General features: G+C 45.3%; 1 protein-coding gene across 4 annotated transcripts in view; it reads left to right on the plus strand.

Annotated features, from left to right (window-relative positions):
• FHAD1 (forkhead associated phosphopeptide binding domain 1) overlaps nt 1-26,913 on the plus strand; it is a 160,118-nt gene that overhangs the window by 94,179 nt on the left and 39,026 nt on the right. For 3 of the 4 annotated variants that reach the window (XM_043486194.1, XM_043486195.1, XM_043486197.1), the window contains 5 exons: nt 16,022-16,092; nt 17,671-17,823; nt 21,342-21,449; nt 21,691-21,798; nt 25,460-25,567. In XM_043486194.1, coding sequence (XP_043342129.1) covers nt 16,022-16,092; nt 17,671-17,823; nt 21,342-21,449; nt 21,691-21,798; nt 25,460-25,567 — 548 coding nt within the window. The remainder of the gene's footprint in view (nt 1-16,021; nt 16,093-17,670; nt 17,824-21,341; nt 21,450-21,690; nt 21,799-25,459; nt 25,568-26,913) is intronic. The other variant, XM_043486196.1, reaches the window with a different exon arrangement.

The following is a 26,913-nucleotide window of genomic DNA, read 5'->3' on the forward strand; positions in this document are numbered from 1 at the left end:
TTTACTGTCACGATGGTTTTTTGCCTTTTCTAAAATATCATACAGTTGGAATCATACAACTTTTCAGATTAGTTTCTTTTACTTAATAATATGCATTTAAGTTTCCTCTAAGTTTTTTCATGGCTTGACAGCTCTTTTTTTAGTGCCAAATAATATTCCATTGCTTCCTAAGTAGCGCAGTGGTAAAGAACCCTCCTGCCAATGCAGGAGACGCAGGAAACAAGGGTTTGATCCTAGGGTCAGGAAGATCCCCTGGAGTAGGAAATGGCAACCCACTCCACTGCAATATTCTTACCTGGAAAATTCCATAGACAGAGGAGCCTGGCAGGCTGCAGTCCAAGAGGCTGGCTGAGTGACTAAGCACTGAGCAGTGTTCCATTATCCACTCACCAACTGAAGGACATCCTGGTTGTTTCCAAGTTTGGACAATTATGAATAAAGCTGCCATAAACGTCCACGTGCAGGTTTGTGTGTGGGCGTGTTTTCAGCTCCTTTGAGTAAATACCAAGGGCGTAGTTGCTGGATCAGTGTGGTTAGCGTACGTTTAGTTTTTAATGAAAGCACAAAGCTCTCTTCCAAATGACTGTATTTTGCATTCCCACCAACAATGAGTGAGAGTTCCTGTTGCCTCACATCCTTGACAGTATTTGATATTGTCAACACTCACATTCTTTGTGTAACTTCCAAGGCATTTTCCCATGGAAAGAGCTGTGTGAGTCTAGGCAAGTTATTCCCCTCTCTGTGCCTCAGTTTCCTTATCTGTAAAATCGGGATAATAGGGTGTACTCACTCCATAGGATTCTTGTGAGGATTAAAATGCAGTAATATATCTAAAGTATTTAAAAATAGTACCTATCATAGAATAGATTCTATCTGTAAATGTTAATTGATTTATTAACTTTACAAAAAAATAATGTCATACCCAGTTTTCTTTAGTTTTGTTCCTCACAGTACATCAGTAACACCCTTCCATGTCAATACACACATCATCACTGTCACTGATGATGAGGAATCCCACTATGTAGGATGTACCATAATTTATTTAGCCAATCCTCTATCTTGGGCATTTAAGTTGTTTCCAATTTTTCACATATAGAAATGATGCTGACATAAATATTGTTAACCTTATTTTATCATCTGAGATGTGGAAAGATATGAACCACTTTCACTCAGCAAAGATTTATTGTAGGTCTACTAGATACCAGGCACCATACCAGGCAGAGATAAAATGGGATCAAAAACAGGTAGAATCTAGATCTTGGCTATAAAACTCCTCCTCCTTTACTGTGAATTTGAACTCTTTCATAATAAAATATTGCTGAGACAACAGGCTCTATCCCAGCCCTTGTAGATTTTATGGTCTCAGGAAAGGATAGGATCTTCAATTCAGTCATTCAGTCCTATCCAACTCTTTGCAACATCATGGACTGCAGCATGCCAGGCTTCCCTGTCCATCACCAACTCCCAGAGCTTACTCAAACTCATGTCCATTCAGTCGGTGATGCCATCCAACCATTTCATCCTCTGCCGTCCACTTCTCCTCCCACCTTCAATCTTTCCCAGCATCAGGGTCTTCTCAAATGAGTCAGTTCTTTGCATCAGGTGGTCAAAGTATTGGAGCTTCAGCTTCAGCATCAGTCCTTCCAATGAATATTCAAGATTTATTTCCAAATCAGTTGGATCCCTATCCAACTATCCAACTGATAGGGAATCAGTTGGTTGGATCTCCTTGCAGTCCAAGGGACTTGCAAGAGTCTTCTCCAACACCACAGTTGAAAAGCATCAATTCTTTGGCACTCAGCTTTCTTTATGGTCCAACTCTTACATCCATACATGACTACTGGAAAAACCATAATTTTGACGTTTGGTTGGCAAAGTCATGTCTCTGCTTTTGAATATGCTATCCAGGTTCGTCATAGCTTTTGTTCCAAGGAGCAAACATCTTTTAATTTCATGGTTGCAGTCATCATCCGCAGTGATTTTGGAGCCCAAAAAAATAAAGTTTGTCACTGTTTCCATTGTTTCCCCATCTATTTGCCATGAAGTGATGGGACAAGATGCCATGGTCTTAGTTTTCTGAATGTTGAGTTTTAAGCCAGCTTTTTCACTCTCCTCTTTCACTTTCATCAAGAGGCCCTGTAGTTCCTCTTCGCTTTCTGCCATAGGATGGTGTCATCTGCATATATGAGGTTATTGATATTTCTCCCAGCAATCTTGATTCCAGCTTGAGCTTCATACAGCCTGGCATTTCACATGATGTACTCTGCGTATAAGTTAAATAAGTAGAGTGACAGTATACAGCCTTAACTCCTTTCCTGATTTGGAACCAGTCTGTTGTTCCATATACAGTTCTAACGGTTGCTTCTTGACCTCCATACAGATTTCTCAGAAGGCAGGTAAGGTGGCCTGATACTCCCATCTCTTGAAGAATTTTCCACAGTTTGTTGTGATCCACACAGTGTCAAAGGCTTTGGTGTAGTCAATAAAGCAGAAGTAGATGTGTTTCTGGAACTCTCTCGCTTTTTCGATGATCCAGTGGATGTTGGCAATTTGATCTCTGACTCCTCTGCCTTTTCTAAATCCAGCTTGAATATCTGGAAGGTTATGGTTCACGTACTGTTGAAGCCTAGCTTGGAGAATTTTGAGCATTACTTAGCTAGCGTGTGAGATGAGTGCAATTGTGCCACAGTTTGAACATTCTTTGGCACTGCCCTTCTTTGGGGTTGGATTGAAAACTGACCTTTTCCAGTCCTGTGGCCACTGCCGAGTTTTCCAAATTTGCTGGCATGTTGAGTGCGACACTTTCACAGCATCATCTTTTAGGATTTGAAATAGCTCCACTGGAATTCCATCACCTCCATTAGCTTTGTTCATAGTGATGCCTCCTAAGGCCCAATTGACTTCATTTTCCAGGATGTCTGGCTCTAGTCCAGTGATCACACCATCATGATTTTCTGAATCATAAAGATCTTTTTTGTATAGTTCTTCTGTGTATTCTTGCCACCTCTTCTTAATATCTTTTGCTTCTGTTAGGTCCATACCATTTCTATCCTTTATTGTCCCCATCTTTGCATGAAATATTCCCTTAGTATCTCTAATTTTCTTGATAAGATCTCTAGTCTTTCCCATTCTATTGTTTTCCTCTATTTCTTTGCATTGATCACTGAGGAAGGCCTTCTTATCTCTCTGTGCTATTCTTTGGAACTTTGCATTCAAATGGGTATATCTTTCCTTTTTTCATTTGCCTTTCACTCCTCTTCTTTTCTCAACTGTTTGTAAGCCCTCCTCATGCAACCATTTTGCCTTTCTGCATTTCTTTTTCTTGAGGATGGTCTTGATCCCTGCCTCCTGTACAATGTCATGAACCTCTGTCCATAGTTCTTCAGGCACTCTGTCTATCAGATCTAATCCCTTGAATCTATTTTTCACTTCCACTGTATAATCGTAAGGGATTTGCTTTAGGTCATACCTGAATGGTCTAGTGGTTTTCCCTACTTTCTTCAATTTAAGTCTGAATTTGGCAACAAGGATTTCATGATCTGAGCCACAGTCAGCTCCCAGTCTTGTTTTTGCTGACTTTATAGAGTTTCTTCATCTTTGGCTGCAAAGGATATAATCAATCTGATTTCAGTATTGATCATCTGGTGATTTTCATGTGTAAAGTCTTCTCTTGTGTTGTTAGAAGAGGGTGTTTGCTATGACCAGTGTGTTCTCTTGGCAAAATTCTGTTAGCCTTTACCCTGCTTCATTTTGTACTCCAAGGCCAAATTTGCCTGTTACTCCAGGTATCTCTTGACTTCCTACTTTTGCATTCCAGTCCCCTATAATGAATAGGACATCTTTTTTTGGGTGTTAGTTCTAGAAGGTCTTGTAGGTCTTCATAGAACCCATTCAGTTTCAGCTTCTTCACCATTACTGGTCAGGGCATAGACTTGGATTACTGTGATAGTGAATGGTTTGCCTTGGAAATGAATAGAGATCATTCTGTCGTTTTTGAGATTGCACCCAAGAATTGCATTTCGGACTCTTTTGTTGACTACAAGGGTTACTCCATTTATTCTAAGGGATTCTTCCCCACAGTCATAGATATAATAGTCATCCGAGTTAAATTCACCCATTCCGGTCCATTTTAGTTCACTGATTCCTAAAATGTCGGTGTTCACTCTTGCCATCTCCTGTTTGACCACTTCTAATTTACCTTGATTCATGGACCTAACATTCCAGGTTTCTATGCAATATTGTTCTTTACAGCGTCAGACTTGACTTCCATCACCAGTCACATCCACAACTGGGTGTTGTTTTTGCTTTGGCTCCATCTCTTCATTCTTTCTGGAGTTGTTTCTCCACTCTTCTCCAGTAGCATATTGGGCACCTATCGACCTGGTGAGTTCATCTTTCAGTATCCTATCGTTTTGCCTTTTCATACTGTTCATGGGGTTCTCAAGGCAAGAATACTGAAGTGGTCTGCCATTCCCTTCTCCAGTGGACCATGTTTTGTCAGAACTCTCCACCATGACCTGTCTGTCTTGGGTGGCCCTACACGGCATGGCTCATAGTTTCACTGAGTTAGACAAGGCTGTGGTCCATATGATCAGTTTGATTATTTTTTATGATTGTGATTTTCATTCTATCTGCCCTCTGATGGATAAGGATAAGAGGTTTATGGAAGCTTCCTGATGGGAGAGACAAACTGAGGGGGAAACTGGGTCTTGTTCTGATGGGCGGGGCCATGCTCAGTAAATCTTTAATCCAATTTTCTTTTGATGGGTGGGGCTGTGTCCCCTCCCTGTTGTTTGACCTGTGTCAAACTATGGTGGAGGTAATGAAGATATGGTTACTTTCTTGCAAGGTCCCATGCATGCACTGCTGCACTCAATGCCCCCAACCCTACCACAGGTCACCACCAACCTATGCCTCTGCCGGAGACTCCTGGACACTCACGGGCAAGTCTAGGTCAGTCTCTTATGGAGTTACAGCTCCTTTCTCCTGAGTCCTGGTGCGCACAAGATTTTGTTTGTGCCCTCCAAGAGTCTGTTTCCCCAGTCCTGTATAAGTCTGGCGGTGCTATGGTGGGGTTAATAGCGACCTCCTCCAAGAGGGCTTACAACAACATACCCAGGTCTGCTGCACCCAGAGCCCCAACCCCTGCGGCAGGCCACTGCTGACCCGTACCCCTGCAGGAGACACTCAAACACTCAAAGGCAGGTCTGGCTCAGTCTCTATGGGGTCTCCTGGTGCACGCAAGGTTGTGTTTGAGCCCTCCAAGCGTCTCTGGAAGGTATGGGGTTTGATTCCAAACACGATTTCACCCCTCCTACCATCTTGCTGGGCTTCTCCTTTGCACTTGGATGTGAGGTATCTTTTTTCGGTGGGATCCAACATTCTCCTGTCGATGGTTATTCAGCAGTGAGTTTTAATGTTGGAGTTCTTGCAGGAGAAGATGAGCACATCTTGTGATAGGCTAGGATGGGCAGTTACCAAAAAATCACTCACGTGTAAAACTTTAATGGGGACAATTGCTTTGAAGGAGAAGTGCAGGGCTCTGACCTGGACAGGGAGGGCAGGGCCTCTGCAGGATGCATGGGAGTTATTTGCCAAACAGGGGATGGCGGGGGCATTCTGGGTGAAGATAGCAGCATGGTGGTGTCACAGGAAACAAGGAGAACACACGCAAGGGCTAAAAAATGGAGGCAGGAGTGGGGCAGGGAAGGACCAATGAGGGAGATCAGTGGAGGCTGTACCATGGGGGGCCCAGGGGCTTTCAGGTCCCTGGTAGGAAGCTCTGCTTTGGCCTGGGAGCAGAGAGAAGTCCATAAAAGGTTTTAAGTAAGGAACTGATGGAACTGGCTTGCATTTGGACACAGTCATCTCAGCTATGAATGGAAACTGTCCAGGAACGTGGCCAGCACAGAACCCTGGAGTGCAGCTAGAAGGCTGTCATAAGACACGATGGTGGCCCTTGCTATGGCAGAGAAGGGGATGGAGAAAGAGAAAAGATTCCAGGGGCATTTAAGAAACTAATGGAATTAGATGGAATTACACATGGTTAGAAAAGAGGAAGGGGCTTCCCTGGTGGCTCAGTGGTAAAGAATCCACCTGCCAATGCAAGAGACCTGGGTTCAATCCCTGGGCTGGAAAGAACCCCTGGAGAAGGAAATGGCAACCCACTCCAGTATTCTTGCCTGGGAAATCCCGTGGACAGAGGAGCCTGGTGGACTATAGTCCACAGGGCTACAAAAGAATTGGACACAACTGAGTGACTAAACAACAACAACAACAGGAGAAACCACAGAGATAAGGGGGGTTGCAGATCTCCACACTTCTGGCTTGTGTACAAGTACAGATGTGGTTCCTTCACTAAACTCCACAGTAAGGAATGCGACTTGAGGACCAGATTTGAGGGGGAAGATAGTGAGAGTTGCCTGGAGACATCCAAGATGAGCTGCCAAGGATGCAGCTGTCACCCTGGATATCTAGCCTGGAAATGAATGTCAGTGGTGTGGCCCCAGAACCCAGAAGAACACATGTCATATGGTGGGTGCTTGGTCACTGTGTGGAATGGATGGTGATTAAAGCCATGGGTATGAATGGTATCACTGAGGAAGAAAATATCAAATGAGAAGGGAGAACCCAGGGCCACACCTGGGGGACTCCAACATTTTGAAGATTGTGGATCCTTCTTGCCAAACCACCCCCCAGGGAGGCTGCATGAATTTGACATTTCTTACATGAATGAATGAGAATAGGGGAGTGATATTCAACTCCAGTGATTAGACAGCCCCAGCCAGGATATCTCTAAGGCAATCCGGAAGGGGGTATAAATTTCTTTTAAACATTTTTGAAAAGAAAATCAAGATTAACTTCTCTGTAAATGTCTGCCCTTCACAGACCACATAGAGAAGAGGCAGGGACTGGATTCCTCCCAACAACCCAGCACCTCTGCAACCCCAGTATTACTATTCCTGTAATCATGGCAGAGTCTTAATGTATGTAAAACCAGGTGAGACGTGGCCCACAGTTCTAGCTGCTCTTCAAAATGGAACTAAAACGGGGAAAGACCATGATCTCTAACCTAGTGACAGTGGACCAAGCAAGGCATGCACTGTCCCCTCCCCACTCGCAGGAGTCATTATAGCTTCTGTCTCTAAATCTCATCATGAAAGTGAAAGGGCTTCCCTGGTGGTTCAGATGATAAAGAATCTGCTTGCAATGTGGGAGATGTGGGTTTGATCCCTGGGTCAGGAAGATTCTCCCTGAAGGAAGAAATGCAGTCTGCTCCAGTATTCCCGCCGGAAGAATTCACTGGACAGAGGAGACTGGCAGGCTACAATCTATGGGGTCACAAAGAGTTGGACATGACTGACTGCATTACCATAAAGAAACATGGGTTGCAAAGTTAAGCCATCAGAAAGCTTGAGAAAGACTCTAGTCAGGCAACATTTCTCAGGCCCCCTGTCTTTTTCTCTGGAGGTCACAGAGTCAGGAGAGTTGAGCAATATCAAACAGGTCTCTGCAGAACCCCTCCTGTACTGATGCACACTATGGATCTATCAGGATGGGATGAGAATGCGGTGTTCCCAAAATACATTTCTCTGTCTTGCTGCCCTTACGCCGAACTAACAATGCTTGGAATGATGTTCTATGGAACACTTGTTGGGGAGACACAGACTGTGTTCTCTGATTACAACTGTTCGTACTTGGTTCTAAGAAATCAAAGAAGGTTGAAGGATAATATCAGAGAGGCCAGTGACTATGGCCCATTCTTCATTCATTCAGTAGAAGAGGAAGCTAATGGTAAAAGGCTTTTTGTCTTCCAGCCCTAACAATATTCTCTCAAAGCATCAAATGTTGAAAAGAACCAGATGAGCTAGAGTATTCCTTATATTCTCTGGATTAGATACTACTTGTCCTTAGTTCCTAGAGCCATCTACACAGGGGTGATGTTGATGGTTCAGGTGATAATGGTAAGTATAATGAGGGTGATGGTGATGATGGCAACAATGATGAAGGTGAAGGTGATGGTGGTGATGACTGTGATGGTCATGGCGGTGAGAATAATGAGTAGAAGATGGTGAGGATGGTGATGGTGACAATGGTGGCCATCATTCATTATTGAGCCCTTGCATTCTAGATGCTGTTGTAGGTATTTTCCATACCTAACCTCAATTCATCTTCACAACAACTCAGTAAAGCATGTCCAACTCAGTAAAGCATGTAAAATCCTCATTTTAAAAATGCAGAAACTGGCTCAAAACCTTTTATGAGTATTTCACTGTGATAAGGTGATTTGAGGTACTGAGGCCAGAAGGGGATCTTCAGTCATTCATCACCAACCACAAACACTCCTAAGAGCCTTCTGTGTTTACAGTTCCTTAACAAAAAGGATAGGAACCATGGTTTGTTTCACTCCTCCTGGGTACTTGTCACTGTGTTAGTTGTTTTACATGTACCTCGTACTGTTATCTTCCAACAACCCAATGAGCTAAGTACTATTGTTGTCTTTATTTTTCAGGCCAGGAAACTGAGTACCAATAACATTAAGAAACGTGCTCAGTCACACAGCTGGTACATGGCAGGGTCAGGACCCAAACTGAGGTCATTGTGATTCTAATGGCTGTGGTTTTTTTTCTGTGACCCCACATGACCTCTAAAGATCCAGAGAGGTACCAGCTACATACCCAGTTCCTAGAGGACAGGTTCTGTCATTAACTTGAGTGGAGACAAAGTTGAGAGTTTCATCCCCTGGGATGATCAGGGATGATGCCTGCCTGAGCACACTGCTGGCCTTCCCCCAGGTTTGCATTATAGTAAAGATTCTGGGTTCGGGCTTTGGAGACCAGCTGCCAAGGTTTGACTCTCAAGTGTTCACTGCTTAGTTGTGTGGGCAAGTTGCTGGGCTTCTGTGTGCCTCTGTTTACTGGTTATAAAATGGGGGACAGGTCTCACCCAGTAGTTGTGAGGACTGAATGATGTGGTACCCAAACCACAGACGCACGCATGAGCCTTAGTCAGTGGTGGCTGCCATCAGCATCACTGTTGATGTGAAGTGAACTAAATGTGGGTGGCAGTCAGATGGGTATGTGCCCAGGTAGTGCTTGATTTACTCACACCAAGGTGACTCTGCCTGTAACCCCTGCCCCATCTATATCTGACAGCAAGTCAGGTTTTCTTAGCTGTGAGCCCTCTGTCCTCTTCCCGGGCCTCCTTCCGAGAGTCATGGCAATGGGTGTGTGTGCCAGCTGCCAAGTGGTAAAGCTGGCACTCCACCCAGGTCCCTCCGACCTCAAAGCCCCTGCTCTTAACCACCATACTACCTACCTTTTAAAATATTGTCATAGGAGATAAAATGCATGTAATAACAAGCTCAGTTTGTAAAATCTTGAAGTAAGTCCCTCAGGGAAATCCAGGTTGAGTAATGTAGAGGGAAACCACCTGAAGTATTGTTGGGTGATGTCATGAGCAGCCCAGAAGGTGGGATCACTACTAAAGATCTGATTGGTTAGATATTACCTCACACCTGTCAGAATACCCATCATCAAAAAGAAAACAAATGACGGATGTTGGCAAGGATGTGGAGAAAAGGAAACCATCGCACACTGTTGGCGGGAGTGTAAATTGGTGTGGCCACTAATGGAAAACAGTTTGAAGGTTTCTCAGAAAACTAAAAATAAAACTATCATGGACTGCAGCCTACCAGGCTCCTCTGTCCATGGGATTTTCCAGGCAAGAGTACTGGAGTGGGGTGCCATTGCCTTCTCCGAAAACTATCATAGGATCCAGCAATTCTACTCCTGGATATTTATCCCCTCAAAATAAAAACACTAATCTGAAAAGCTACATGACCCCAATGTTCATAGCAGCGTTATTTACAGTAGCCAAGATATGGAAGCAACATAAGTTCCCATGGATAAAGAAGATGTAGTAAGGAGTTCCCTGGCAGCCCAGTGGATAGGACTGTGTGCTTTCACTGCTGTGTCCTGGGTTCAATCCCTGGTCAGGGAACTAAGATCCTACAAGCTGCATGGCATAGCCAAAGGGGAAAAAAAAGATGTGGTATGTATATATGTGTATATATACACACATACATACACATACACAATGGATTACTACTCAGCCATGAAAAAGAATGAAATTTTACCATTTGCAACAACATGGATGGACTTGGAGGGTATTATGCTTAGCGAAATAAGTCAGATAGAAAAAGACAAATACTGTATAATGTCACTTATATGTGGAATCTAAAAAATAAAACTAGTGACTGTAATAAAGAAGAAACAGACTCAGAGATACAGAGAACAAACTAGTAGTTACCAGTGGGGAGAGAGAAGGGGGAGGAAAAGACAGGGATAGAGGATTAAAAGGTATAAACTACTATGTATAAAATATAAACCACAAGGATACATTGTACAACACAGAGAATATAGCCAACATTTTTATAATAACTGTAAATGGAATATAATCTTTAAAAGTTGTGAACCACTATGTTGTATACCTGAAACATATAATACTGTACATCAACCCTACCTTAATTTTTTAAAAGTCCATGATCTAAAAAAAAAATCTGATTGGTGAAGGATTTGCTGCCTGGTCCCACTGGGAAGACAGGAAACACTAAGTCGGTTGGGAAGATAGGAAACATTAAGGAGGATCTTCAATTTCATTCCCTAGTGGTTTCTCAGCTTCTTTTGATAAGGGAAAGAAAGGACTTTTTACATTTTTCTTTGCAAGCTCAGTTGATTGTGTCTATTTCTGCAAGACTTTGTTACAAAGACTTCTCTCAATACACAGAAAATCACTCTTCCTTAGATATCCAAGATAAGCAGTATTTTTAAGTGAAAAAAAAAAGCATGATTGTCATAGAATATACATAGTGTTCTTTCCCCCCTCCACCCTTTTTTTCAAGTGTCATTATCTGACCACAAGAGAAATTTGGAGAAAAAAACAAAAGTGTTGAAAGTCTTATCCCAGTATGATGGGACTGCATGAGCCTTGACTTTCACTCAATCTTTTAACAGCTATTTATTGCAGACCTACTGTGTTCAGGCCACTGAGGATACAGTGGTGGGGGTGGGGGCCCAATTTTCACTTTATGGGTTTCAGTCCTGTTTGGATTTGTGTAATAGGCAAGTGTAACTTTTGTGCTATTGTTGTTCAGTTGCTAAGTCATGTCTGACTCTTTGCAACCCCACAGACAGCAGCACATCAGGCTGGCTCCTCTGTCCTCCCTAACTTCTGTAACCAGAAATATAACAAAGAATTGCTTCTTCCCAAAGAGGAAAACCCCTCTTCTACAGCCCGAGCAAGCCTCACCCATCTCTGCCACCTTGGTATCCTTCTTATCACACACCCTTCACATCAGCCATCTCAGCCCTTCACTCTCCAGCCTCTAGTCTCTCTTAAAAGAGAATGACAATTAAAAATAAATAATTTTTTTTAAAAAGAGAGAGACAGCAACAGACCTAAGTCTGAATTCTGATCCTACCACTCACCAGCTCCACAGCTTAACCTGGCTGAGTGTCTGTGTTGCGCCTAGAAATGCAAGCAAATTTCCTTGTTGGGTTGTTTGTAATGATTAGAAAATATCACGTGTCAAAGTCCTGGCATGGTCCCTGGCACACAGCAAGCGCTTAATACTGACACTAGCTATTATTATACTGTTATTCTCACTCTTCCAAGCTGGAAATTCTCAGAGGTGGCCTTGTCGCAGGTCAAGGGCCCAGATAAGAACCTGTTCAGCTCCCCTCCATCTCCCTCCGCATTCATCTTTCCTCCCCTTCCCTCTGTCTTCCCCTACTGTGTTCTCTTCCAGGCGTACTTCCTCCCTCCCTGCCTCTCCCCTTCTCTCTCCCTCCCAGGCCATCCTGTGTGAAAGTCTTGGATCACGACCTCCTCCTTCAGCATCTCCAGCCTTTCTCTGCATCTCGCTCCTTTGTCATCAAACATGCCCTTCAAGCTGGAGCATCTTCAGGATCACTGCTTCTTTAACTCCTTTTCTACAGCTCATACTCCTGTCCCACCTTAAAGTGCATTACACCCTCTGTCCTCACCTCTGACTCTGTCTTTGAAGGCCCACCTTCCTCCCCCAGCTCTGTTCTCTCTGTCCTACCCACCCCAGCCCCTGCCAGTTCTCTTTCTCAAAACCTTCTCATCTTTGATCATCACAACTGGGGTGAGGGATGCTCCTGGAAGCCAGAGGCTAGAGGCCAGGATGCTGCTCAAGATTCTTACAGCGCCCAGGACAGCCCCCCAACAGAGGATTGTCCGGCCCAACATGTCAGCTGTTGCTCAGTCACTTAAGTCATGTCCTACTCTTTGCGACCACATGATCTGCAGCATACCAGGCTTCTCTGTCCTTCGCTGGCTCCCTGAGTTTGCTCAAATTCATGTCCATTGAGTGATGATGCCATCCAGTTGTCTCATCCTCTGTCACCCCCTTCTCCTCCTGCCCTCAGTCTTTTCAAATGAGTCAACTCCTTGCATCAGGTGGCCAAAGTCTTGGAGCTTCAGCTTCAGCATCAGTCCTTCCAATAAATATTCAGGGTTGATTTCCTTTAAGATTGACTGGTTTAAAGGTGCTCAACATCACTCATTATTAGAGAAATGCAAATCAAAACCACAATGAGGTACCATTACACACCAGTCAGGATGGCTGCTATCCAAAAGTCTACAAGCAATAAATGCTGGAGAGGCTGTGGAGAAAAGGGAACCCTCTTACACTGTTGGTGGGAATGCAAACTAGTACAGCCACTATGGAAAACAGTGTGGAGATTCCTTAAAAAACTGGAAATAGAACTGCCATATGACCCAGCAATACCACTTCTGGGCATACACACTGAGGAAACCAGATCTGAAAGAGACACATGCACCCCAATGTTCATCGCAGCACTGTTTATAATAGCCAGGACATGGAAGCAACCTAGATGCCCATCAGCAGATGAATGGATAAGGAAGCTGTGGTACATATACACCATGGAATATTACTCAGCCATTAAAAAGAATTCATTTGAAACCAGTCCTAATGAGATGGATGAAACTGGAGCCCATTATACAGAGTGAAGTAAGCCAGAAAGATAAAGAACATTACAGCATACTAACACATATATATGGAATTTAGAAAGATGGTAACGATAACCCTATATGCAAAACAGAAAAAGAGACACAGAAATACAGAACAGACTTTTGAACTCTGTGGGAGAAGGTGAGGGTGGGATGTTTCAAAAGAACAGCATGTATACTATCTATGGTGAAACAGATCACCAGCCCAGGTGGGATGCATGAGACAAGTGCTCCGGCCTGGTGCACTGGGAAGACCCAGAGGAATCGGGTGGAGAGGGAGATGGAGGGGGGATCGGGATGGGGAATACGTGTAAATCTATGGCTGATTCATATCAATGTATGACAAAACCCACTGAAATGTTGTGAAGCAATTAGCCTCCAACTAATAAAAAAAATTAAAAAAAAAAAAAAAAGATTGACTGGTTTAATCTCCTTACAATCCATGGTACTTTCAAGAGTCTTCTCCAGCACCACAGTTGGAAAGCATCAGTTCTTCAGTACTCAGCCTTCTGTATGGTCCAGCTCTCACATCCATACATGACTACTGGAAAAACCATAGCTTTGAGTATATGGACCTGCTCAGCAAAGTGATGTCTCTGCTTTTTAATACGCTGTGTAGGTTGGTCATAGCTTTTCTTCCAAGGAGCAAGTATCTTTTAATTTGTCAGTAGTGCTATAGTTAAGAAAATCTACTGGCTCCTTCCTCTCTAATTCATCTGTTATTTTTCTGGAAAAAAAAAATACAGTTCATTAAGCCAATTCGCTGCCCCATCAGCAGATGAAATAGCAGTGACTCAGATCCTGGATTCTGACTGCCGTGAGGCCAAGCCCTGGTTAGGTTGTTTGCCAGCATCCAGCAGCCAAATGTCTCAGAGCCCCCCTGCCTAATCTGTAAAGTGGGGCAATCAATGGTCAGACGATACAGTGGGGTGATCACTGATTGCTTAGCAGAGAGCTGGGCACACAAGCCACACTCATGAATTTAAGTCAGGTTTACAGTCTTTAGGCTACTGTCCTAGGCTGGCCACAAATTGACCTCAGCCTCCATCCCAACTCTTCCCTCTACTCCTCCCCTCCCCATCATCCATTCCACCCCAACTAACCTTGACCCTCTTCCAGAACATCCTCTGCATTCCCCACCCCTCACCCTGCCTCCTCCCTTCACCCCCGATATTAGTTTCCTGTGGCTGTCATGGGCTTCCCAGGTGGCACTAGTGCCTACCTGCCAGTGCAGGAGATAAAAGAGAGACAGGTCCGATCCCTGGGTCGAGAAGATCCCCTAGAGGAGGGCATGGCAACCCACTCCAGTATTCTTACCTGGAGAATCCCATGGACAGAGGATCTGGCAGGCTATGGTCCATTGGGTTGCAGAGTTGGACACAACTGAAGCGACTTAGCATGCATGCACACGTGGCTGTCACAACAAATTATCACAAGCTCTGTGGCTTATATTAACACAACTTATATTTATTCTTTTACAGCTTTGGGGCCTAAAGTCCAAAATTAGTTTCACTAAGCTAAAGTCAAGGGGCCAGTCTCTTCCAGAGGGTGTAGGAAAAAAATCTGATTCCTCACCTTTTCCAGTCTTTACTCCTTTATCCCTTGCATTCCATGGCTCATGGCCCCTTCCTCTATCTCCAAAGCCAGCAAGGGAGTATCTTCAGCTCTCTCTCTGCTTCTGTCATGTCACCTTCTCCTCTGTCTGTAGTCAAATTCCCTCTGTCCACTTCTTGCAAGAACCCCTGTGCCTATATTGGACCCACACAGACAATCCAGGATAAGTCCCCCATCTCAAGATCCTCAACTTCCTCAAATCCGCAAAGCTTTATCTGCCCTGTCAGGTAATGCCCATGGGCTCTCAGGATTAGGACCTGGAAATCTTTGGGTGTGGGGGGGGGCATCAATTTTTTTATGATTAAATAACTTTATTTATGATGCTTCAGATTTTGTAAATGCCGTATATGTAAATAACTGTATAGCAACCAAAGTCCCACAAATTCTAGCCAAGGCACAACCACTGATCAAGACCTTTTGAAAAATCAAAAACAAATAAAATGTCGGACGAGAAGCTTTGTTCTCCCAACAGAGAATTTAATAAATGAACGTACTTCTCTGACCTTTTAAGGTTCACACTGGGAAAACGTAAACTTTCATTTAAGGGCATCCCCAACCAACTGACTGCTCGATCAACCCATATTTGGAAAAATAAACCCCATAGTTAAAAAATATCTATCAAATGTTCTTCATACCCAGAACATAATAAAACCTTGACACGCAGAATGAAAAACCTCTCCGTTTCTGTACCAGACCACAGATTAGTCTACCCATCAGCCTGTAATCTAGTTCCTCTGAATGTCACCGTCAACTCACTGTGATGTCGTTAAGAAACTACATGCTAATATCCTTTTATTCTTGTGGGGCACCATTCATCCCCATCTTCCATTCTGAAATGTCCTCCCCTCCAACTCTGAATACATGGCAGTGCCCACGCCCAGTGGATCCTCAGCTGAGCAGTAATCACTCTGGGTAAATGATTGCTCCTCCTCTGGGACCCTCACACTTCCCCACTCCTTCCGCGGTCACTTCCACACAACCCAAGGTCACTGCCTGTTTCCTGTCAGGCACTTAGACCTGTTCTCTCAGATTGAACCTAAGTCCCTTGAGGAATGGCTTCATATCATCCCCCTAGCTCAGCTCACAGTTTTGTACACAGTGGACACTTAGTCAACAAGAGTTCTGTGGCTGGTTTTTGTTGTCCACCTCCAAAAAGAAAGTTGGATTTGAGCCCAACTGAAGCTGATCAACCATTTAAAAAAACACAAGATGGATGGCAACTTGTGTTATCTTGATGAGAGAGTAGCATTGCCCTCATCCTTCTGTCGGCAAGCCCTGTGAAGACATTATTCAGAAAACAAAGAAGGTGAATTGACTTGACATTTACCTTCTTCTTGCTTCTCTTTTTAAGGATTGTCTTTGTATCTGAAATACCTTCTGGAACATTATAAAAAAATTACAAGCCGGACCCAGGAACTTCAGGTAATCTTTGAGCTCCAAAAGTTCATTTCAGCTCCTCATTGAAATTTTCATGGCACTGAGCATCTTAACTCTGTTGTTCCTCTATTAGGTAGTCAGCGCACATCCTCCAAAAGGTGATATGATATCTCCATTTGCACTCCAAATGATTCAGATGGGGTGGCTGAGATCTCCCAGGAGGGCAAGGAGACTTGTTTTCCTCTGTCCAAACCCAGACAATTTTAGATCTTAAAATTTGACATTTTAGATCTTAAAAATTGTATTTATTAAATGCAGTGGAAGAAGTACCACAGTACAGAGAGCAGACGTACCAAAAGTTACATAATGTCAACATTTTAGAGGCAAAATAATCCTTAGGGATAGTATTGCTCTGATAGCTATTGTCATGTTAAAACTGTATAATAAACAATATCAGTATTCCACAATTACTGTCCACTGCTCACATGTCTGGGGCCAGTTGCAAGGTGAATCCACTGGTCTTGGATGGACTTACTCACATGCCTGGGTGTTGGCTGGCTCTTGATTGATCTAGGCTGGCCTCAGCTGGAGCATCTGTGCCCTGTTCCACGTGTCTCTGATACTCTAGCAGGCTGGCCTGAGCATGTTCTCATGGCACTAACAGAGGAAGCAGAGATCAGGAAGAGAAATCAGGCCCTTGTGTTATGTCTGCCAACATCCCATTGGCCAGAGCAAGTCACATGACTGAGTTCAGTGTCAGGGGGCAGGATATGGGCAGGCACTACAAGTTACGTAACCAAAGGTGTGAATAGAGGAAGGGTGAAATGGTGGGACCACCGCAACCATCAATCACAAAGACCATCTATTCCAGGGGTAAGCAAATTTTTCTGTAAAGGGCCAGAATATTCTGTAAAGGGCCTATAAATATTTCAGGACATATAGTCTCTGTCACACCTATCTGACTCTGCTACTACAGAGCAAAGACAACCATAGACAATTGTGTAAATGAATGGGTGTGGCAAGCATGCTCTGTTCCAATAAAACTTTATTTATAAAAATAGACAGTGGTCCAGATTTGGCCTGCAGACAGTAGTTTGCCAACCCCGATCTAGTCCATTCTCCTTATTTTACAGATATGGACAATGACGTTCGGAGGCCTAGGTGACTATCTCAATGTCACCCAGTTGGTGGAAGAATCAAGACAAAAGTTCAGGCCTTCTGGCCCTAGCTCACTGCTTTTTCTCTTACACTTAGCAAATAATAACGAATAAGTCTAACTACCATTTACTGAGCACCTACTACGTGCTAAGCACTGTGGTAAAAGCTCTCCAACATTGTCTCGTTTAGTCCTGATAACACTAAGAGGTATATATTCATAGTAAGTTCTAAATGAAAAAGCATCCAGAAAGAACTATGGCTGAGAGTCTGTCTAGATCTAGAGTCTGAACTCTTACCTATGATGCTCTGCTGCTTCCCTACTAGTTACTAGGCTAAGCATAGTTTTTCTGCATTTTTCAGAAAGTTTTGGAAACTTTTGTCCCTCCCGCAAAGGTAGTGGAAATGACTCCTGCATTATTCCTGAACAGGGCTAATCAGCTACAATCTCCCTTCTTCTCCCTTCAGATCAAGATCAGCAGTTCTCAGGAAACTCAGCAGTCTTTGATGCAAGAAAAGTTGCGGGAGCACCTGGCAGAGAAGGAGAAGCTAAGCGAGGAAAGGCTACAGCAGGAGGAGAAGCTGAAAGCCCGAGTCAAGTGGCTGACGGAAGAGAAGGCGGTAAGGAGGTCCCTGGCCTTCCCTTTCATGCTGGAAAAGGAGAGATGAACTTTCCCATAAAAAACTGAGGGCGTGCATTTAGAGGAGAAACTTCAGCAGCAATCTTGATGGATGCTGTCGAACTAAATTAATTTAAGAGGGTGAATGGAGACTTCTCTGGCAGTTCAGTGGCTAAGACCCCACGCTCTCAATGCAGAGGGCCTGGGTTCGATCCCTGGTCAGGGAGACACATCCTGGAAGCCCCAACTGAAGATCCTACATGACACAATGAAAATCGAAGATCCTACATGCTGCAACTAAGACCCGGTGCAGTCAAATAAATAGGCATGTTTTTTTAAAAAAAAATAAATAAAAAGGGTGAATAATGTTGGAGGAATTAATATGAAGCTTGGGTCTTAAAACTCAGAACAAGATCAACTTGAGTAGGCACAGTTATTGAAATTTCTAGAAACAATACTTCATTGGTTTATACACTGCAGCTGATTTTACAGATCTGAGGCATTACTACAAGTCCTGGTTTATGACCAACAGAGTGTTGCTAAGTATGTGCAAGACCAGCCAGTGTTATTTCAGTGTTTTGCTTTCTCTTTATACAGATCAAGGGAATAAAATGGCCAAAATTGCTACTTACTTTTCTAGAAAACGACCAATTAGACGATGCTACCAGCAGTGCCTCTCAACTCAGAGGTGCCCGTGAATCACCTGGGGATGTTGTGAAAAGGCAGATTCTGACTCAGCCCGTCTGGGGTGGAACCTGGCACTCTGCATTTCTAACAAGTTCCCAGCTGGTGCGGATGGCACAGCTCTGCAGACACATGTTCAGCGACAGAGTCTCAGATGAAGGTTTTACCCAAGCTGGCAGATAAGAACCACCTGGAAGCTGGTTGAAAATACAGATTCTTGGGCCCTACCCCAGCCCCACTGAATCAGAATCTCAGGAGAAGGCCAGAAACTGCAGTTAATGCGCCAATTCTCCTCCTTGTCCTTGAGTTCACCGTGTTTTTTAAAAAATATTTATTTATATATTTGGCTGTGTCGCTTCTTAGTTGCAGCATGGAGGCTCTTCATTTCATCTTGCAGGATCTTTCGTTGCAGTAAATGGACTCTCTAGATGTGATGCACAGGCTCCAGTAGTTGTGACTTGTGGGCTTAGTTGCTCCCCAGCATGCGGGATCTTAATTCCCGGACCAGGGTTTGAACCCATGTTCCCTGCATTGCAAGGAGGATTCTTAACCACTGGACCACCAGGGAAGTCCCGAGTTGGCCATTTTTGATATTCAGGGACCCACCATGAATTTAACTACCTCAGTCACCATCACCCTGGATCCCTGGTTCATGACTTTGGCTGCACTTCTGTCATTCAAGAGATTAAAAAAACGCTAAGGCCTTGCACACCTCCCCCTCTGCCCATCCCCAGCTTCTGATCTAGCTGGGGTGAGGGTGCAGCTCAGGCCCTGGGATTGGTAAGCTCTCCCTGGTGGTTCCCACGTGCAGCCACCACAGAGAGCATCTCCCACCCACCTCAAAACAGTGGCACCAGATCCACTGAACCCCAACTCTCCCCCAGCACCTCCTTTCTTCCACCAAAAAGGACCAGAACTGCCAGTTCCTCCATCTCCACCAGGAGCAGCTTGGTGACTTCCTGCTGGGACCCTCCTTCTCTGTCAGATTCCCCCACTCTCCAGACCTCTCCAAGAGGCAGAGACCTCTGCCAGTTTCATCTCGTCCTCTAATTCATGCCCTACTACTACTTCTCCTCTTTGCCTCTTTCTCTGCCTTTTGTGAAATAAAAGATTAAAAGGGAAGAACAACCTGACCAAAATCACCTGTGAGCCCCATACAGGTACTATAAACAACGGCCTTAAATCAAGACAGGTCCCTTCAGAAGGGCAATTAGATATAGAAGAAGGAAAAAAAAAAAAAAACAGTGCCATTCTATAGAGAGGGAAATAAAACCAGAAAGAACCTAAAAATCTTCAAAACCTTCACAGAACTCTCCACCTATTTCCTCTCTCTTCTCTGTTTAATTTCTCCCTTCCCAAATGTCTTATTTTAGTTTTAATTTTGGTTTGACTGTTTTCCACTGTGAATGTACAGTATTATAACCCCAGCCTGTTCACCACCACCTTGGGCACCAGCCTGGGCCCTCCAGATGCCCATTGATTCCAACAGACACAGGGTTTCAAGGTTTAACATCAACCCCCCTTTAATCACACCAAACTTCTGAGGGCACACCACTCCTTGCAGAGGGGAACACAAAGCCAGGGATCCACAGACAGACAGTACAGTCACTCATGTCCACTACTGTCCCATTGAGGGTCATTCTTCCCCAGACACTTAACATTGATTGGCTTGACCCCAGGGACTCATCCAAAAGGCTTGAGTGGTAGGTGCCCCGATTTTAAATGAACATGACTCTGTCACCCCCCACCCTTTCTAAAAATATGTGTGTCAAAATTAATTAAGCTCCTCCTCACAAATCCTGACCTGTCTTAGGACTCTGCTTCAATGGTAAGAAATTCTAGGTTCCGTTAAAGAGCTTCTGTGGTGGCTCAGACATTAAAGAATCCGCCTGCAATGCAGGAGACCGGGGTTCGATCCCTGGGTCAGAAAGATGCCTTGGAGAAGGGAATGGCTACCCACTCCAGTATTCCTGCCTGGAGAATTCCATGGACAGAGGAGCCTGGCTACAGTACATGGGGTTGCAAAGAGTCAGACACGACTGAGTGGCTAACTTACGAAGCTATCATTCTTTTTTTTATGATTATTATGATCTGTTAACAACATCGCCCTGAGTTACACACACACTGATGGTTTAGATCAGGGGTCAGCAAACTTTTCCCATGAAGAGCCACACAGTATCTATTTTCAGTTGTGCAGGTCATGTCTTTGTCCTGATTTCTCAGCTCTGTGGATGCAGTGCCAAGGCAACCCACGATGAGCATGGTGGCGTTCCAATAAAACTTTATTTACAAAAAAAAGCAGACAGTGGGCCACATTTGGCCCGCATGCCGTAGCTTGCCAACTACTGGTTCTAGAATCAAAGGGACCAGGGTTCAATTTCCCATTGATGTGATTTGTTGGTAAACTGAACAGATTCCTAATCTCTCTAAGCCTACTTCCTCCTTCAACAAAGTGGAAATGACAGAAGAAATGATTGATCTTTACTAGTGAATGATCATCATGTGCCAAGCATTTCATGTTCATCATCTCATCTGCCCCTCCTATCAACCCAATGCAGGAAGCGCTATTACTATCCCCATTGTACAGATGGGGAAACTGAGGTTTCTAAAGTTTCTCACTTGCCCAAGACTATACCTCTAGGAAGAATCAGCCACAGTCTCTAATCTGACCCTGCCAACTCCAGACCCCATGCTCTTAGACCCTAGAAATACTGTCCACAGTTTTCCATGGGTTTGTTGTGAGATGTGAAAGAGTTAATCTGTGAAGTGCCTGGCCCGGAGTCCAGATTCCTACCATGGTAACTATGTCTATTAAACAACAGTCATGACTTTCAGGCTTTGGAGGAAAGCATTACTCAAGAGAAAAACAGAGCGAAAGAAGCATTAGAAGAAGAACGGAAGAGAGCCCAAGAGCTGGAGAACCGCTTAACCCGCCAGAAGAAGGTATGAGCTCAGGGAGGCAGAGCCGGCTTGAGCCCAGGTCAAGGTCGGGAAGCCAGGATGGACTCACCTGGGACACTCATCTGGGCCTGCCCACCCCACCTGCCAGGCTCTCAGCTGCCCACAGTCTCCCCATGGGGATGCTGTGAGTAATAAAGAGTCCACCTGCCCATGCAGTGCCTAGCAGAATCCAGATTACCGCCGTTGTAATTCTGTCTGTTAAACGCCAGTCATTGGTTTTCAGGCTTTGGAGGAGACCATTTCTCAGGAGAAAAGCCGAGCAAAGGAAGCATTAGAAGAAGAACAGAGCAAAGTCCAAGAGCTGGAAAACCGCTTAACCCACCAGAAGGAGGTACGCAGCTCGGGGAGATAGGCGGCTCAAACCCAAACCCAGCTTGAGGGCCATGTGGAAGTAAGTTTCGAACCACAGCTGATGGGGAGTCAAGCATGGCGGAGTTTCCTAGAGGGATTTGTCCATGGGGGAGCTCAGCTACTTTGGGAAGAAGCAGGGGGGACTCTAGGAGAGGACCCTAGAGTTGTAACCTTGCACTTACAATTTACACAAAAATTGTAAATGTCATAAAATACAGTCTTAGGGGACACGTCGGGATTGGTAACATGAGTGTTTTCTGCATGGAGATTACATCCTGAATCCTAAAAATGGAGGAATTTCAGAATCCTGGGACTTTAGGGCTATGTGAATCCTCCAGCATCCTAAAATGCCCACCCTTCATCTCTACCACCAAGAAATATTCTACAGCCCAGGGCAGTCCATCCCAGTATTGATGCCTTGGGCTGGCAGAAAATTCTTCCTTTAGATTGAGTTGACTGAGATTCTCTCTCAGAAAGGGTTTCAACCCTCCACCCACCACTCTGGGCTCCTGCAAGACCCGTCTGCTTTCTCTTCCACAGAATAACCTTTTAGATGCATAAGAATAGAGGCACCGGCTCCTCTCCAGACACAAATGCCCTTCACAGGCCTGGAGCCTGGCCTTGGTCCCCTCCTCTGAGCTGCTCTAACCTGTGACAGATTAGCAGCTCACTGGCTGAAAAGGGCCCATGGATGTGTTATGCTTGGTCCTAAAGTGTTTTATCTTAAATTCATAATATTTACTAACAAATCCAGATTCCCATCCTCTCTTGAAAAGTTGGGAAATCTGGCCCTCCTTTCCACTTGCGGCAGAAATGGACTGGAGCCAAACCAAGTAGCAGATGTTTGCCACAGTCCCCACCATTCCCTATTGCATTCAACACAACTCATTTCATTTCAGGTAACTGTTGAGCCCCTACAGGTGTCTGGGTTTGCAGCCCATCATCTGTTTTCTTCCTAAACTGTTTGTAGCCAAAACTGAACACAGTTCTCCAGCATGCAGTGACCTAGAGCAGGACTGTCCTCTCCCTAGTCAAAGATGTATTTCTGCTGATGTGTCCAAACTAGCTTTGGGGAAAGCCCTATTACATTGTTCACTTAAATGTACTTACCTTTGGTCACCCTCAGATCCTTGGGTCATTTTTATTAGATGCTCTCATTTGTGCTTCAATCCTTGGACAGTGTAAAGGGGTGAAGAGTGAAGCTTTGCATCCAGATGAGACATGGGTTCAGATTCCGGCTGGGCTACTTGCTGGCTCAGTACCTACCTTCTTTAAAGGATGGCTGTGAGATAGTGGTGAGATCATGTACAGTGAAGAGTTTGACCCAGAATCATCACTCAATGAATGGTGGCTATTAATACCATCACTGCACTTCCAGTGCTGTTTAGGCACTTACTGTACTAACCCTCCACCACATCCCTACCTCTCAGAGTGAAGTCCTTGCCCGCCCCCCGGGAAGGGAGAAGTGAGGAACCTGCTGAGCAGAGCTCATGCAGTTTGATCCTATCCAGGGAGGGGAGGTGTTTACATGTTGGGTTTCACTCAGGTCTCCGGTACAGATGTGCTCTGCGGGCCTGTGTAAACAGTGTCAGTGCCTGGTCCTGAGTTATTTCTCCAGGGGTGATGAGGAAGAGGAGGGTCTCCCAAGGGTTCGCTGGGGTGAAATGTCACTGAGAGGTCATCTGCACAGGGATGGGGAAGCCCCTTGAACTGAGCGATCTTGAGGTCATGGGGCACTTCAGAAGGGAAATTTAAGAACAGGCTGATGGTAGACAGCCCCAAAGCAATAGGAGTTGTGGCCAGGTCACCCACACCTTGGAATCAGCCCACTCCTCCCAGCAGGACCTCTTCGTGACTTCTTATTGGGAAATAAGAGATCAGAATCCCAGACATGGGCTTTGATCAACTTCAGATGGTCATGTGATTTTTCTTTCCATTAGACCTTCCTCCACACTGTCAGGGGTTTCCCAGGTGGCACTAGTGATAAAGATCCCGCCTGCCAATGCAAAAGACACAAGAGACATGGATTCCATCCCTGGTCGGGAAGATGCCCTGGAGGAGGGCATGGCAACCCACTCCAGTATTCTTGCCTGGAGAACCCCATGGACAGTGGAGCCTGGCAGGCTGCAATCTATGGGGCCACAAAGAGTCAGGCACAACTAAACATATTGCACGCATGCATGCACCACACTGTCAGATGAATCTCTAGGAACAACAGAATCACTAGGTCACAAGGCTGGTTTGGAGGAAACTTTAAAGGTTAATTCCCATGACCTGCCCAGGCATGTGGGAGCAAAGTATCCAAATGGGGACAGAACTTTGGCATGAGTTGTGCAAGGACAGCCTTCCCTGTGGTGCCCAGCTCAGCTGCATGGCAAAGTCCTGAGTGTCGATGTGAGATCAGATGCAATGGGACAGCAAAGTGTCTTACCCCTAAACCCGCCTCAAACTTCAAAATAAACGTGGAGCTTCCATGATGTTACTGTTCTTCTGCTTCATTGAGGGCTGGTATTGGAACCGCTGAGTGTTGGAGTTTTTTAAACTGCTCTTCACTGAAAAAAATATACATAAGTATATACTATTTCATCCATATTATGGATTGAATATTGTTGCAGGCTAATCTAGGACCCTAACCACCAGCTGTAATGGAAACCACGTTCCAACTTCCAGACATCTGACAGCCAAGCTGGTGTTTAAAATACAACCCATTCCAGGGACTCCCCTGGTAGTCCAGTGATTTAGATTTTGTCTTCCAATGCCAGAGGGGTGGGTTTGACCTCTGGTTGGGGAGCTAAGATCCCACATGCCTTGCAGCCAAAAAACCAAAACATAAAACAGAAGCAATATTGCAACAAATTCAATAAAGACTTTAAGTTTGGTGCATATAAAAAAGTAATAATAATAATAACCTATTTGAGAGTTGAGGTGCCCTTTCTTGCAGTGACTAGAAACAGGGGCTTTGCCGGCAGCTTCTATCCTTCTGCAATTTGCATAAACCACTTAACTGAACGGCTCATCAGCAAGTTGCTTCCTGGATAAAAAAATCCCTGATTATGGGCACTAAATACTAACCACAGCCCTCCCATCCTCTCAAAGCTTCCCTTGTGAGGTTGGTCCCCTTCCCTTCCAGAAATTGGTATGTGTGGCTCATTAATTCAATACACTGCCCTCCTCTAGAAACCTGATTCTATTTCAGAGATTTTTTTTCAATAATGGGAAATTCCATTATTAATGAGATTCTTCTTCTTATCAGAGAGGCTGCCTGGCACGATGATAAGAACTCAGACTCTGTAATAAGGCAAGCTTGGTCGCCTTTCCTCACTGGCTCCCTGCCGGGGCCTCCGCACACAAACAATATGCAGGGCTCAGTCCTGGCCTCTCCACTAACAAACTGCAGGACCCCGGGGCCCTCAGTAACTTTCCCCTCTTTAGTTTCCTCACCTATAAAATGGGGACACAACTTCTCTATGGATGAGGATGCTATGAGAATAAACTGGGCGAGGAGCACTGGCCTTGGGCCCTGGCACGTAAGACCAGCCCCCACCATTTGAGCTACTGTTGTTATTATTGGTATCATGCTTACTAGCAATTTCCCCCGCTAAGTGTGCAGGCAACCAAAAAGACCGGTCATTGATTTTCAGGTTTTGGAGAGCAGCATGGCCCATGAGAAAAGAAAAGCAAAGGAAGCCTTAGAGACAGAAAAGAGGAAGGTGCAAGATCTAGAGAACCACTTAACACAGCAGAAGGAGGTATGGGGGGAGAGGGGGTGGGTGGTGGCCGCCGAAAGCCCTTGGAGGCAGCTTCAGGACCAGACGCGAGACTGTGTTTTGGTACCCGGATTAGAGCAGGTGGTAAAGCAGGCTGATGGGGAGCAGTGCCTCTGATCAGAGTGGCCAATGTCACATCACAGGACTCACCAGCTGTATGACCCTAAGGCAGACCACCTCACCTCCTGGACCGGTTTCCTCATCCATAACCTGGGGAGGCTAACTACCCCTGCATCATGAGATTAAACCAGTTATGTTCATCGGGGCTTCCGAAGTGGCGATAAAGACGCAGGTTCAATCCTTGGGTTGGGAACATCCCCTGGAGAAAGCCATGGCAATCCACTCCAGTATTCTTGCCTGGAGAATCCCCTGGACAGAGGAGGCTGATGGGCTACAGTCCACGGGATTGCAAAGAGTCGGACACGACTGAAACGACTTAGTGCACACAGCACAGTGTATATTAAGTGCTTAGACCTGCCCTCACCCACAGAGGACCATCTCCATAAGCCCTGCTGGTCAACTGCCTGGGGAGGAGAGATGCCCTCCAGGGGAGATCCCTGGTTGGAGTCTGGGTCAGTCCTTCAGCCAGCATCCTCTTCCTCCTCATCACTGAAAGGTATTTAAGAGGCAACCGAGAGTGGGCACAGCAGAACAACACCCTCCTGGCTCCAGCCTCCTAGTTTCAGAGACTCCCAAGTAGACCTTCCCTGGGCTGACGGTCAGGTGTAGAGACAAACGTTGCAGAGGAAGATGGAGCAGACAGGTACATAACCAGCTCACACGGCAGTCACATCAAATAAGTGCCAGGGGTCAGTGCCTCCTGGAACAAATGAGAAGTACACCCTGGAGGAGAGTGACATGGGAGCGGGGAGGGGAGTCCAAGCGCCAGGCTGGGGCAGAGCTGGTGACATCCACCCCTACAAGCCTGGGAACTGGGCTCACCAGCTTCACCTGCCTGGAGCCACCATGAAGGCAGATCCCCAAGGCCAAGAGGAGGGATGAATGCCGAGTGGCACCCTGAAAGTCAAACAGGGGCTCTGTGTAACTGCCGTGTGCCAGGCCCTACTGGGTGTCAGGGATACTGCAGAGCCCTAGACGGGCCACGGCCATACCCTCGTGGGCCCTCCGCTCCAGGACGGAGGGCAGACAGCCATGTAAACAAACGCCCAGGTGACCCCAGAGCCACAGGCTGTATAAAGCCAGCATGAGTTAGAGAGTGGCCCACAGGCAGGGAGGACCTCTCGTATTTGGTGACATGGAGTGAGACCTGGAGGGCAGAGGAACACTACATCCGAGGGAAGAGAATGCCCCAGGTCAGGGGTCCCAAG

The sequence above is a fragment of the Cervus canadensis genome, chromosome 13 (assembly GCF_019320065.1).
Source record: "Cervus canadensis isolate Bull #8, Minnesota chromosome 13, ASM1932006v1, whole genome shotgun sequence".
Classification (NCBI taxonomy): domain Eukaryota; kingdom Metazoa; phylum Chordata; class Mammalia; order Artiodactyla; family Cervidae; genus Cervus; species Cervus canadensis.